The sequence below is a fragment of the Nannobrachium achirus genome, assembly GCF_963921795.1.
Source record: "Nannobrachium achirus genome assembly, chromosome: 13".
Taxonomy (NCBI): domain Eukaryota; kingdom Metazoa; phylum Chordata; class Actinopteri; order Myctophiformes; family Myctophidae; genus Nannobrachium; species Nannobrachium achirus.
In genome coordinates this window covers 2420431-2434993 of record NC_137833.1, presented here as the reverse complement: position 1 = coordinate 2434993, position 14563 = coordinate 2420431, and the positions used below count along the sequence as shown (strand labels likewise).

At 43.1% G+C, this 14563-nt stretch overlaps 2 protein-coding genes across 4 annotated transcripts in view; both read left to right on the top strand.

Moving 5' to 3' along the window:
* The window catches only part of LOC308296740 (uncharacterized protein), a gene marked incomplete at its 3' end in the record, with an annotated part of 11326 nt that extends 1154 nt beyond the window's left edge, over window positions 1-10172 (top strand). Inside the window, exons 2-6 of the mRNA XM_080740067.1 lie at window positions 2073-2152; window positions 7841-7891; window positions 8035-8142; window positions 8988-9239; window positions 10162-10172. Of these exons, the coding sequence (XP_080596193.1) occupies window positions 2086-2152; window positions 7841-7891; window positions 8035-8142; window positions 8988-9239; window positions 10162-10172 (489 nt within the window). The 5' untranslated portion in view covers window positions 2073-2085. The remainder of the gene's footprint in view (window positions 1-2072; window positions 2153-7840; window positions 7892-8034; window positions 8143-8987; window positions 9240-10161) is intronic.
* A 326-nt stretch (window positions 10173-10498) lies between these two features.
* Window positions 10499-14563, top strand: part of col17a1b (collagen, type XVII, alpha 1b) — a 72282-nt gene continuing 68217 nt past the window's right edge. For all 3 annotated transcript variants that reach the window (XM_080740131.1, XM_080740130.1, XM_080740129.1), the window contains exons 1-4: window positions 10499-10594; window positions 11592-11648; window positions 12191-12223; window positions 12352-12402. In XM_080740131.1, the coding sequence (XP_080596257.1) occupies window positions 10534-10594; window positions 11592-11648; window positions 12191-12223; window positions 12352-12402 (202 nt within the window). In that variant the 5' untranslated portion in view covers window positions 10499-10533. The remainder of the gene's footprint in view (window positions 10595-11591; window positions 11649-12190; window positions 12224-12351; window positions 12403-14563) is intronic.

Below are 14563 nucleotides of genomic sequence, written 5' to 3'. Positions count from 1 at the left end.
GGTTCCATTTGTACACTGTCAGAGTTAAGGGGAGACCTTGGAATTTGAAAGTTTGAGAACCACTGCTATAGCCTATCTATGAGACTGATGTGAAATCATCAACACTAGTGGGCTACAGTGGTGAGAGACACATGTTAGTGATTTGAGATGCCTTTACATGGGAGGCTGCGTTGCATGCGTGAGAAGACGGCCTTTTGTGCTCCCAGAACTAACTGTACAGCCATGAGCCATCCCCTCGCCTCTTTTGTTCTTTTGTCAGCGCGTTGCCCTCAAAGACCATAAAGTGAATTCATCCAGAGTCTATTGAAACCTATACGTGGCCGACCGGTCGTGCACTCCAGATGCCCTCTATAAACCTTTATCTGCCTTTGTGAAGTGCAAACCTGTCTTGTGGTGGTGGTGTTTCTGCTAGTGCTACACACACATTTTTTACACAATGTTTCATAGTTTGCTCTCCTTCACCGGATGAATTAATTGTTAGGCCTTCTGGTCTTTTGCTCAATTCTTTTTAAGGTGAAGACATTGCTTAGTGACACATATGTGAGAAAGACATGTAACATTGAAACGCGACAGCATTTTGGATTATACTCTCAGCAACCTTTAGATTCACAGTCTGGCGAGGAGGTAGACCTGCATTTATGTTGGCTGCCTGTGATCAGATTGTTGGATGTTTCCACTGAGCCATTCCCAAAATAGTTCTGCCTAGTGTTTTGCAACAATAAAGATGTCTTACCTTATAACAGGGGTCTTCAACTGTTTTTGAGACCAAGGACCCCTTAGTTGAGAGAGAGAGATGAAGCAGGGACCCCCACAACCTGTTCATAGATTCCATATCAATCATCAGTGTATTTTGGATTCATGTCAATTTGTGTTTTCAGATATTTAACCACTTGAACCGTCAATACTTAATAAACTTGACTTTTCACTCTGTACTTAGTCTGCTCTTTTCCCCCCTCACCAAACCTCTTTGCCGAAAATAGCCGATCTACAAGCTCACAACGCCTCGCAGCACGAGGCGTTGTGAGCTTGTTAAAGTTAGCTTGCTAAAGTTCTCAGAATATGGACGTTAGGGTTCAAGTAGTTATTATAAAAAAGGTGAACAAAGTTTCCATCACACAAAGATTTTGAGTACCCCCTGTAGTAACTCTGAGGACCCCCTAGGGGTCCCAGACCCCCTGTTGAAGACCCCTGCCTTATAGTATACTAAGGTGTGCAGGTTCTACTGTATCTCCTAAGTAAACTTTTGACCCAGCATCCATTGTGCAAGTGCCTGCGTATATGTTTAGCTCCTTTTTTTTAAGATGTTTTCACCGAGCCGTGGTGGATGCACTGTACTTTCAAGATACCGTAAATGAATTATTATGACGTGCCTTCAGGGTTATGAGTTATTACAGCGTGGCTCAGAGATATATTTGCTTAGACAAAGCTGTGACCAAATCCAGGATTTCGGGTGTATATGTCACCGGATGTTAGAGAAACAGGACGGCCGAGAAACGGAGCACTCGCGGTGCCGCACGGGGCGGAACAATCGGTCGCCCACAACAACGTCCTCCAGGCGGAGCCCATCGATTGTCCACGACATTGCAAGCGGCGCGAAGGCCAGCGGACCTTGGTCCTGCTCTTCGCCCCCGAGCGCCGCAGGCGCGAGTGGCCGCGAAGAGCGGGCCAGGGCCGCGCGGCCGGCGGAGCGCCGCGCGAGTTACGAAGCCGTGGTGAATGCAATCGTTATATTTATGCCCAGGCCGTAAGGCCTGGGCAAGCCCAAGATAAACGCTCATAGTAAGCTAATGGCTAAGCTAATGGCTAAGCTAATGGCTAAACACCGCCCAGCTAGGCTAGTAAATAAAGAAAGGGAGTCGCAAACGAGTGACGTCAGCGCCTGCACTAGTGAATGGCTGTCTATGGGCTGTCGTCGCCATCTGGTGGTGATTAGTGTGTGGTGAACGAAACAAGCGCTCTTACAATGAACGTCCTGAGTTACCCAAACATGCTGTAACATATACATATGTGGACTTTCTGCCCCCTTGGTGGAGCTTTCCTGCTGAGGTCTGATCTTCCTGTCATTTCACCAGATAATGAGATGGGATGGAGCTGGATGACTTAACAACAACGCGGCTGAGCAACCACTCCACAGAGCTGTCAGGAGAAAAGGGTGAGATTTTCTTTTATTTTTAATGCCCATTGCTAAACCAATCCTCCTATACACACCAGTGGCTCTCAAACCTTTTAAGTCCAATAACTCTCGTAACAGACCTGTAAGGGTCCATCCTCCTCAAGGAGGGGACCCCCACAGTGATGAGGAACCTGGGGAACATATACCGTGTATTTAAGTATAATGTGGTCCGTCTTGTTAAGGGTTAATGACAAATCACAAATGTCTCTGTTTCGTTAAAGGGGGTACAATTTGATTTGAGTTAAGGATTAATGACACGTGTAGCTGTTTAGTTAAAGATTTTATTTTAGGTTTTTGCTGTTAGGCATCTAAAAAAGAGTGAGCCTTCAACGCTGAAGAGTAGACCAGTGTCCCCTTGGTGTTTTTCAGCCTACAGTACACAGAGTCTCTTCACCAAAAATAGCAGATCTACAAGCTCACGTTATGGCACGTTGTGATGCGCTGTGAGCTGGTAGATCGGCTATGTTTGGTGCATGTTCCGGTCCCCCCAGAATAGGGATGCTGGGGTTTAAGTGGTTAAACACCAAGTATACAAGTTATTTTCGGTCTGTCCTATACTGGAAACAGATATTCTCCCAAGTGTTCCTCGTGGCATACTGTATCTTAGGGGGAAAGATTGACATATTAGACATAAATATAAGGTACTCTAAAGTAGCAGCAGTGTAATTCAGCGGTGCCACGGATGAAAAAGTTATTTACGGGGTTCCCTGAACCTCTGGAGTAGACCACAGTATTTATGTCCCAGTGTTTATGTTATTATCCTGGTGGCTGGCTGTGCGGTGTGTCTCGCCCCCGCATCAACGCTCACTGGACCATTACATGTAGCCGGGGAGCCACTGTGCCAAAATGAGAGAAGACCTGTGATGTCATGACGTACTCCAAATTTTAGTTTTTCCTATTAATTTGGTCAATAAGGTACACAGAATGAGAGGCCTGCTCTGCCGGAAACACTGCGAAAAAAAGTTTCCCATTGACTTCACTATACTGGAAAAAACACACCAAAAAAAGTAGCATGTGAGGGGTCAAACTAAGGGTTCTTCATGATTCTGAATCCATTGCAAGCATTTATTTTGCATGAAAAACATTCCTTGGGCTAGATTTCAGCCTCTCAAACCTGTGAAAAGTGATGAGTCATCATTTTCACCGTTATTTTGGTCCGTTTTCTAGCCCAAGGAATGTTTTTCATGCAAAACAAATGCTTGCAATGGATTCAGAATCATCAAGAACCCCTAGTTTGACCCCTCACATGCTACTTAAAGCATATATTTTTTGGTGTGTTTCTTTCCTGTATATTGAAGTCGATGGAGTGAATATACAAATGGCCATAACTTTTTTTCGCAGAGTTTCCGGCAGAGCAGGCCTCTCATTCTGTGTACCTTAATGACCAAATGAATAGAAAAAACAAAAATAAAAAGTATGTCATGAGGTCACAGGTAAAACCCTATTCTTTGAGCTTTTGGGCCTGTGGCTCCCCGACTAATGACCCACTAGAGTAGACTATATCTCTGCTGGCTGTCGGGAAGGAACCTTGTATCTCCATATTTCATAACTCACGCTAGAGTTAATGTGACACATTTCTACAAGCTCACAATGCGTCAAATCACAACGCGTTATTGTGACTTTTTAAACATTTTGAAAGTGGTTAAAGGAAGGCTTTGTTTTTTTTACAACAAGGGTTCATATTTTAGATTGTAATTAGAGATGTTTTTATTTACTTATTTCTATTGTTTTAGCGATTTTAATGACTTTGATTTCAGTGGGTGTGGGCATGCGTGCAAGTGTCTAAATGTGTCTTTTTTTCAGACACAATAAGCCGGCAATTTATTTATTACTATTTACTAGGGGTGTAACGATATAGTAACTATATCGAAATATCGTTTTTAACTTAAAAAATCGAAGTAGATCGAAATGAAAACAGCTAAAATCGAACCGTATCGTTTTATTTTGTATCGTATCGAATCGGCAGTGCAAAGAATCGATTGTATCGATACTACCTACTTGTGCATTGTATTTAGTATTTTTAAGAAGAAAAAATGAAAAGGAGGGGTTTAATTACTTTTCCATTCCATATAGCTACACTGGTCCATCGATAAATGTGTATAATCTCTGGGTTCATGTCAAGGTGCAGGTTTGTCAATATACAATGTCCACGTATTTGGCAGATAATCACTGTGTTTACTTATTTATATCCATAATAATACATGTTCCCCTTAAAAACTTGCACTATCCACACCTTTCACACAGATTTAATTTCTTTGCTAAATAGTTACTATATCGATTTTAAATAATTAAATCGAATCGTATCGTATCGCCATGAATCAACCAATATCGTCCATGTATCGTATCGTCAACCATGTATCGTGATATGTATCGAATCGCTATTAAAATGTATCGTTACACCCCTACTATTTACAGTAACACTACTAGTCACATCTGCCCATGAAAGATTGTGGTGCATCTTGGGAATGGGCTTATTGTATCTAAAAATACATATTTAGCCACTTGCACGCATGCCCCAAACCACTGAAATCAATGTCATTATAATCACTAAAACGATAGAAAGAAGTAAATGAAAACATTTTATGAACCCTTGTTGTAAAAAAAAAAAAGAAAAAAAACCTTTATCTTAAAGTGTGAATTCAATTTCCTCTCCCCAAAAATTAGGGGGAACCAATCAGGGCCCAGCATTGGTCTGGTCTAACCAATCATGTCCAGAGCCATTTTTTTTAACCCGCCCCTTGGAAATGAAAATTCTGCCTGTGAGTCCAGACTAATATCTGATACGCAGTGAGGAATTAGTATGAGCAACGCCAGGCTAACTAACACCGTATGACGATTCGACGAATACTGAAAATAGCCAATCTACAAGCTCACAATACGTCACATTGTGCATTTGTAGAAAAGGGTTGTTTGAAAAGGTGTCATATAATCCCATGAGGAATGGTCCACGAGGTGGCATGACACTCAAATTAAATCATTCATTCATTCATTCATCCATTCATTCATGTAGATTACTTATTTATGCTATATTTTTATGTTTTGAAAACCTTTGAATGTTTCTGATGATTATTTTGACAATATTAATGACGTGCCCAAGATAGGGATGCCCGCAGGTTACAAGTGGATAAAATCAAGTATTAAATGAATTCCTGCAACATGTTTAAAAGTTTGGACTAGTACTGCACCTACATGCAGACAAGGTCTCACAGCTCCCTTGTGACCGTAGGTTGGCAGACACTGGCTAACCAGCAATAGCGGGTGCATCTCTTTATTCCGACATGTCTCCTTTCTGACAGACACTAACCCTATCTCTTACCCTAACCTTAACCTCTATGGAAGTGTTGCCACTCCGACAATAAGAAGTCACTGTCGGAGTGGCGACATGTCGGAATGGAGAGAGCCCCCCAGTAATAGCTACAGTCAGGCACAAGGATTCACTGCAGGCCCCCCATGAATGTTCTTCATAGGGGAAAGGGGGTTTAACACATTTAGACTGGGAACGCAGTATTACACATTATTTTGAATAATGAATAATAGCAGATATACAAGCTCAAGTTGTAGATCTGCTATTTTTCTGCTATCCCCAAAATTATATGTATTTGGCCAAGGACCCCAATCTCAAAATATTTCGTTCCAGGGATCCCCCAGAAGCAAGATTTGAGTTACAAATGTTTGCTTAAAAAAATACATATGCATATGATCTGCTATTTTTCAATAGCTAAAGTATAAAATAATGAAGGCCCCTCCACCTTGGGCCCTGGTAACTTTCCCCCTCTTGTTGTGACGCCCCTGGCTACGCTCGTTGAAAATGCGCATTTGACCCAGATTTGACGACAGGCAATCAACAGCACAAAATGAATGGCAGCAGTTACAAGCCTTCTCTGTGTGCACATGTGTCAACTGTTTAATCTGTAATCTAGATGTCAAATAACCTCAACCTGCGAGAACTTCTCACCTTTTATGTGATGTCCACGTTGACTTTTACACTAGCAGCACTATAGGCTACTCACTGTGTGTTACTTTAGTTTGGAAGGTGTGTTAGTTTATATTTGGAAATGTGTTTTTGGGATGAAGTGCAGCTGGGATCTCAATGCATTATATTAGCCTATTCATTATTGTTCATTGCTGCTGCCGCCCGCACCCGTTTTTAACCATAAAAAAATCCCAATTATTTACAGTAAAAAAAGAAAGAAAGAAAAAAAATCTCTGTTCTGTTCTCGCCACTGGTTAGGAATATAATAATATAGGTTTTATAGGCATAATTTTACTGTGGTAAATGCCATGTTGTAGGGGAGGGTCAATCTTTTTTATTTTAATGCTTGGGGAGGGTCACTGATTTTTTCCCCAATTGAGAGGGAGGGTCATGGCATTTTATAAAAGGGCTTATACATTTTCTCCAGTAACACCCCTCAATAAAAAACGACCCCTCCCTTACTAAACCATAATGTTTTGGGGGGCCATGTTTAGCCCAAGGAATGTTTTTCATGCAAAGCAAATGCTTGCATTGGATTCAGAATCACGAAAACACTTTTTTTTAAAAATTATTTTAAGTCTATGAGACCCCAACTTTGATTGGCTCCCACAAGTTTCCCAAGACAAATCTGCGATGTCCCTATATAGCCAAAAACATTTCCATATGGCATTTTCTAAGTAACTGTGTGCCAAATGTCATGCTTTTATGGTAAAGTGCACCATTCCATCAAAACACTGCCCGAAACACCTGGACTATATAGACCGATGTCTCAGAGTGGCAACCATAACTGCGGTGTCAAGTGGCAGCTATGTTTGTGTGCGGCTGTGTGCCGTCACCGCAGCTACACAGCAGCGCTCTGGAAAAAGATCTATACTTGTGGGGACATGTGGCGCTCATAAGTATAATAGAAGTACACGCCCGCACGCACGCACGCACGCACGCACGCACGCACGCACGCACGCACGCACACACACACACACACACACACACACACACAGACACGCACACACGTGGTATGTGTTAGGACTTAGGAAGTGGAGGGGAGGGGGCGGGGCAGACAGCATGTAAAGTCAAATGGGACATGGAGGGACATCAAAATGAATGGCTGAGCTGATCTGTGCAGACAGTGCCTCCTAGTGGTGGAAGAGATTTTCTTTTTAAATCAGGGGGTCTTCAACGTCAGGCCAAGGACCTCTTAGCTGAGAGAGAGATGAAGCAGGGACCCCCCCCCACAACCTTTTTCAGAGATTCCATGGTTTCATTGTTTGACAGCTCGATCATAATTCATTTTGGATTCATGTCAAGTTGTGTTTTCAGATATTTAACCACTTGAACCGTCAATAATTAATAAACTTGACCTTTCACTCTAAAAATAGCCGATCTACAAGCTCACAACGCCTCGCAGCGCGAGGCGTTGTGAGCTTGTAAATCAGCTATTTTTGGCTAAAGTTCTCAGAATATGGACATTAGGGTTCAAGTGGTTAACATGAAAAAGAAGAACATTTTCTATCACTCAAAGATTTGGAGGACCACCTTTAGTAAGGACCTGAGGGTAAATAGGGTCGAAGACCCTTGTTGTAAATAAATGACCGTCTGTCTGTCTGTCTGTCTGTCTGTCTGTCTGTCTGTCTGTCTGTCTGTCTGTCTGTCTGTCTGTATTAATCATTCCCTGTGTGTTTTTTGTATTCCATTAGTTGTGACAGAGACAGTTCTTACAACGACCAGGCTGGCATCTCTGCCCCCAAGTGAGTGCTCTCTCTCTCTCTCCCTCTCTCCCCCCCAACACTCACACACACATGCTAGGCCAGTCATGGTCGTTCTGAAAGGCACTGCCCTGCTATGAGTAACAGGCTTTTCCTTGTTTTGCTGTGTGTCTGCCCGTTGCTAGAGGGAACCAGTGGATCCAATCACAGGACCATGTCCAGCGGGGCTGGAGGGCTGGGCCTGGAGAAGAATGTCTTAACGCAAAACAGCAGTGGAAGCTATTTCTCCTCATGTGAGCGCAACGCATCCAAGTCCCCGGAATTATAAGATTCCACTCCCGCTCACCTTGAGTGTCGTTTTTTTTTTTAAAGTGGATTATTATTAGACCCATTTCATCCATGTTATGGTTGAGTGGAAAACTGTACTTGTGTGTTTTATGCCGAGCTGTATATTTTCAAAGAATTTGAGGCATGTTTAGAAACGTATTGATAGAGCTATTCATCAGATGAGTTAGAATAATTTTTCCTCAAAATATTTGATGGTTCCACGTGATTCACATAATTGGAATCACAAGCTGTTTAATGCTTGGTCATCTCAGCCAGTGGTTCTCAACCTTTTCAGGCTGCAACCCACAAAATATTTGAACTGTTGACTCCCTACCCTGATGACATGTCGGCAGTAATGACATTTTACTGCCGACATTTACAATATTTTGGTATAATTATATTCAAAGCATGCTTTGATGTGCCTTGAAAAATGTAGAGGATCGTGTCTTGGGTCAAGACACTAGAACAACAGGTTCGATCCCCCGGCCCTGTCATACCAAACGACTATAAAAATGGTACCCAATGCACATCTACAAGCACACAGCGCCTCGCCTGCTTGTAGATCGGCTATTTTCGCTACTTTTGTGCAACACTTTTGTATGATGTGGGGCTTTAATTTACAAAAAAATAAGTGTGAAAACAGCAGATCTACAAGCACACAACGCCTCGCACCGCGAGGCGTTGTGTGCTTGTAGATCGTCTGTTTTCACTAGTTTAAATCATTTTTAAAATGATAAATGCAAAACGAACGGTTTTGGACATACAAGGTTTCCACCCGACAACGACGATATGTACCATTCTGTCCCCCCAGCCTCCGTGGGTGTGAGCGTGAGCGGCTTCAGCTCGTCCTCGGGGGTGTACCTGGGTGGAGGAGGGGGCGGGGACAGCCTGGGTGGAGGCCTCAGCGATGGCGGGCGGAGCTACGGAGACGCAGAGGGCTACGGGAGCGGAGGAGGAGGAGGAGGAGGGGGAGGGGGCAGCAGCGTGAGCGGGGGCTACGTGGTCACCTCCGTGTCCAAGGTGAGGTCCTCCTCGTTGGTTACTATTCTCCAGAACACTGGAGGTAGAGATAACACCAGACCCAGTGTTGGTCATCTTGGGAGTGTTTTGCTGTCATACGGTCTTAAGGTCTTTGCACACTGGCACTGCTGCCTTTTTCGGGCGAATATCGGAGTGAGCGTGCAAATAAAAAAAATCAACCTCATGTTATGTCAGTCACGTTTGCACACTGCCGCCCGTTTCGCACACCTCTATCTCTCTCTCTCTCCTTGCCCTGAAAAACGCATTTCGCGAAGAAAAACCCAGCCGTGTGCAAAGACCTTTATCACTGCAAAAAAAAAATTGATACTCTTATTTTGGAAAAAGAAAGAGGTCCCCCACAGTCAAGCTTTGGCTCAATGAGATGACAGAAACTCTGCACTTGGAAAGAATTCGATTCATACTCAAAGATTGCAAAGCAAGATTTCGAAAAGATTTGGACGCCTTTAAAGGAGTAGTTCACCACTTTTCAACCTGTCTTCGTATAATAGGTCCTCACTAATGTTCATGATAAAATATCAAAAAAAAAAAATCTTCTCAGTCCAAGTCTCCTAGGAGAGCTGTGGGAAGTTCAGAATCCATCGTCTTGTGACATCATCATTTTCCCCAAAAAGATGTTAATCAATATTTTTGAAAAAAATATTTAGATTTTTATTATCGCGAGAACAATGGCTTCCACTTTAAAATTGCAACTTTTCAGGAATAGAAAGCCTGCCGTTTCTATAAGCTGGATTGGCAATCGAGGATGTCACAAGACGATGGGTTTCTGACCTGCCCACATCCCTCCTCTGTGAAAAAAAAAAAAAAAAAAAAAAAGCTATTTTTGTGTGAGGACCAATTATATGAACATAGGTTGAAAAGTGGTGGAGTGCCCCTTTAATCTACTTTTTGAATGGTTGAAGTTAAAGCTAAATCCTGTGGATGACCCACATGGTGTGTAACTGGAGGCAGCACTTGAGAGGGAGGGGGGGGGGGGGGGGGGGGTAAGGTTGATTTCACTTTATTTGGTTTTAAATGTACACTTTGTTGTGCAAAGCAGCCTTGGTTGTAACTAAACAATTATGAGAAATGTACATTGAGGAATATTTGTTCACTTTCACTGTAATGTATTTTCTTTTTTGGTGTGTTTATGTATGTCTGTTTAAAAAAAAATCTGGAAGCACTGTTTAAAGTCTGATTTGAAAATGTATATTATATTTGTATGCTGTAACAATAATAATATTTGAAACAAGGTGAGGTCCTCCTCGTCGGGGGGAGGAGGAGGGGGCAGCGGTGGCGGCGGCAGGAGGACGCAGACCACAGGTGTCTCTGCGGGCAGCATGTCGCCCTCCTTCAGGGAGAGGAAGAACGTGTCCGGCAGCCACTCGGGAGGTTATGACGGTGAGCATCAGTTCCTGAATCCAAAAATCTATTTTGATTTGCAATGATCTACTATATCCATCAGAGCATATGAGCGGAGTGGAGCGCGAGCGGTGCGGGGAGCGGAGCGAGCCGTTTTTTAGTTGAGTGTGAGCGAGCGACTTTTATAATGGGTCTGAGCGCTCTCCAAGTCTCCATCAAAGCCGAGGCTCACGTTAGAGCAGCCATTTGTGTTGGGAACACACTGGCAAAGGAGAAAGTGTTTTGGACATGGTAGCAAACTACCTTTTTGACTCTGATGGTTTAGGCATAGCTTTACTGAGGTTAGGGTTAGGTTTAGGTTTAGGCATAGTATTTTCACCAGGTTAACATTCACCAGATTCTGACTAATGGGACGTACAGTAGGAACAATGAAATGTCGGACCAATGCCATAAATAAGTAAACCCTGTGATTCTCTAGCTAGCAAATACATGGACATTATATTTCAACACATATGGACAAACCTGCACCTTAACATGAACACAGAGATTACACACATTTATCCATAGACCAAGAGTAGCTATGTGGAATGGAATTATTAAAAAAAAAGTAATTAGACCCCTCTTTTTTTATATCCATAATAATAGATTTTCCCTTAAAAAACCTGCACTATTGACACGTTTCAAACATATTTAATTTCTTTCCTAAATAGTTACTATATCGATTTTAAATCATTGAATCGAATCGTATCGTATCGCCATCAATGAACCAATATGGTCCATGTATCGTACCGTCAACCATGCATCGTAATGCATATCATATCGCTATTAAATGTATCGCTACACCCCTACTGCCAACGATAAAGCAGGTTGGCATGGTGTCAGCCTCCTTGTCTGCTTTGGAAACCGACGCCTGAATCATAGAACGGAAAAGGTTTCACCGGGCAAACACGGAGGCAGAAAGAAAGAGAGAAAACATTTTGAAAGGCGTGGAGGACTTTCTCTTAACCTCCTGAACCCTTTGTATCCTCTCCTACAGGAAGCTCCAGTGGCAACTCCTCCCCAGAGTTCACACGCAAAGACTACGGGAACTACTGTGAGTTACAACAACAACCATGTGATTATGCATTTTATAACGGCTGTGTGTGCCAGCCTCTCTCTTATATATGGTCACTTTTATTATAAAACACATGTTTATGCATTTGTGTGTGTGTGTGTGTGTGTGTGTGTGTGTGTGTGTGTGTGTGTGTGTGTGTGTGTGTGTGTGTGTGTGTGTGTGTGGGTGTGTGTGTGTGTGTGTGTGTGTGGGTGTGTGTGTGTGGGTGTGTGTGTGTGGGTGTGTGTGTGTGTGTGTGTGTGTGTGTGTGTGTGTGTGTGCACGTGCGTGTGCATGTGTGTGTATGTATGTTTGTGTGCACACGTGTGCTTCTGTGCATGTGTTTGTGTGCATGCATATGTGCATTTGCATGTGTGTTTGTGTGTGGTTCTGTGCATGTGTTTGTATTTTCATGCATATGCGCGTGCGTGCCTGTGTGTTTATGTGTGGATTTACGTGTGCATGTGTCTGTGTACGTGTGTTCATGCATGTGTGCGTGTGTGCGTGCGTGCGTGCGTGCGTGCGTGTTTGTGTGTTTCCAGGCTCCAATGCCAGGGGGAGGAGTCAGAGCAGAGGTAAGCTGTCGTTGTGTCTCTCTATTTCTGCAGCGTCTCACATTCTAACATTCTAAGCGTCCACAGCAATGTGTCTCCTTCTGTCTCACTATTCTTTCTATTTCCTGTTGTTGTGTGTTTTATTTCAGAGAGTCAGATCAGAGCCAGGCTGCAGAGTGCCTCTCCCACTGCATCCAGATGTAAGATCCTCATCACAACACATGCATGTGGCTCTATTATAAGACCTATTGATTCCATGAGGACCCGTTTCCACAGAAAGCGTTTTTATTTATGTTTTAGCTGCCATGCATTTGTTAAAGACGCGTTGAGGCGGGCGCTCGGGTGGTACAGTGGTATACTGCCGTGCCACCACCCAGGAGGTTGTGGGTTCGAATCCAGCACGGTGCGTCCGGCTGTGTCGAACACCTACACACAAACACCTACACAAACACCTACACACAAACACCTACACAAACACCTACACACAAACACAATGGGCCTGTGTTAGGGGGAGGGAGGGAGGAGGGTGATATCGTATTCCTACGGGCTGGGGGGGGGTCTGTCCATACTGTCTCCGACCACCGAACCTTTCGTCGGAAAGGTCCGGTTCAACTACAAAATGACGTCACTCGCATCTTCTGAAAAGCATTACCCCGAATTAGAGTTCGAAAAGCTGCACGTGGGAAAGTCGGAACTCTCCGACAAAAAGTTTGGTGGTCGGAGACAGTATGGACAGGTCTTTAAGTTAAGGCATAAGAGTTGGTACTTAAGACTATCAAAATACGGCCCACAATGTGTGGACATTTGGACTAAATTTAGGGAAAAAGTCAAAGCAAAGTAAAGATGTGCTGGAGTGCTCCTCTTCCCAGCGCGCTAGACGCCTACCTTTTTTTGGAGGAACACTCACCATTCAGAACGGGTACACTATATTGTGTATCATTATTTTATGCTTTAACTATTGAAAAATAGCAGATATACAAGCTCACAGCGCGGCACCGAGTGCCGCGCTGTGAGCTTGTAGATCTGCTATTTTTGAAAAATCGTGAAAATTAGAATTTTGACCAGATTCTATAAGTGTCTTTTGAATCCTTCTAAGATTGTTTTGAAAAACCTGTGTTTCTATGTCAGCAATCTGGCCAGCCATCGTCAAAGAAAAGGTCCTTTTCACTTAACTGGAGCTCAGTTAGTCTGTTCTTGAGAGACTACTATGTCAGTGGTTCTCAAATCTTTTCATTTGAAGGACCACCAAAATGATATTTATTTGGCCACGGACCCCCATCTCAAAATATTTAGTTCCAGGGACCATCCATGAAGCAAAATTTGAGTTACAAACGTTCGCTTTGAAAATACATATATTCAAAGATTTGCACACATTTTCACAACTTTTTCAAAAATAGCAGATCTACAAGCTTGCAGTGCGGCACTCGGTGCCGAGCTGTGAGCTTGTATATCTGCTATTTTTCACTGGTTAAAGCATTCAATAATTCTAGGCCCAGGGTGTTTTGGAGGAACACTCAGGGTACGTCTGTCTGAAAATATTTAAACTCTTGGAGAGGAGCGCCGCTCATCAATCTCACGTTTGATCCTCCTGGTTGTCTGACAAGCCAGTCATTTATGACGCGATGTTTACAGTTGTTTCAGCTAGACTATTATTTGGTGCTAATAACGCAAACGAAGCGACGTTCTGAGCACAGCGACGGTTGACGGTTTCAAACGTTGTGCAAACAGTAAGCATTCCTTGCGAGCGTTCTAGACATGACATGCAGAGCGCTCCTCTGCTCATAAAGCGCTCTCTGTGGTCACAAAGCCCTCATAAAGAGACAAAGCATGGCTGTCATTGGAGATGATTGATGCAGTACTAATTTACAGCAGAACTTTGAAACTTAAAATGTGTCCTCACTAGTGGGCTTTAAGCCGCAGATCTACAAGCTTGCGTGCCGCATAGCATAGCTGTGAGCTTGTGTAGTAGATTGTCTATATTCATGTGCGACACTTTTGACTGACTTAACGGTGTTGCTCCTCAGAGGAGATCAGCTCTATTTTCCTTCTCCATGTCATAGCTTTCAAACGGAGTGCCCTGGCTGACAGCAATGCTTGAATTGACCAAATTGAAAGCTAGAGCAGAGTAGATACATTGGTTTAATGACACACTATTTACCAAAGTGTATTTTTATACCTTTTAGTTTAGAGTTAGTGTGATAGGGTAAAGTGACTTCACTGTAAAGGCTCGGACACACTGTACAATATTTAAGCGTCCAGCGATTATTGGATCGTTAGAGTATTTCACATTATACGAGTGTCTTTCTTTAAATTGGCTGTAGGCCTAATAATATTGTTGTTGTTTTCACACTATAAGATTGA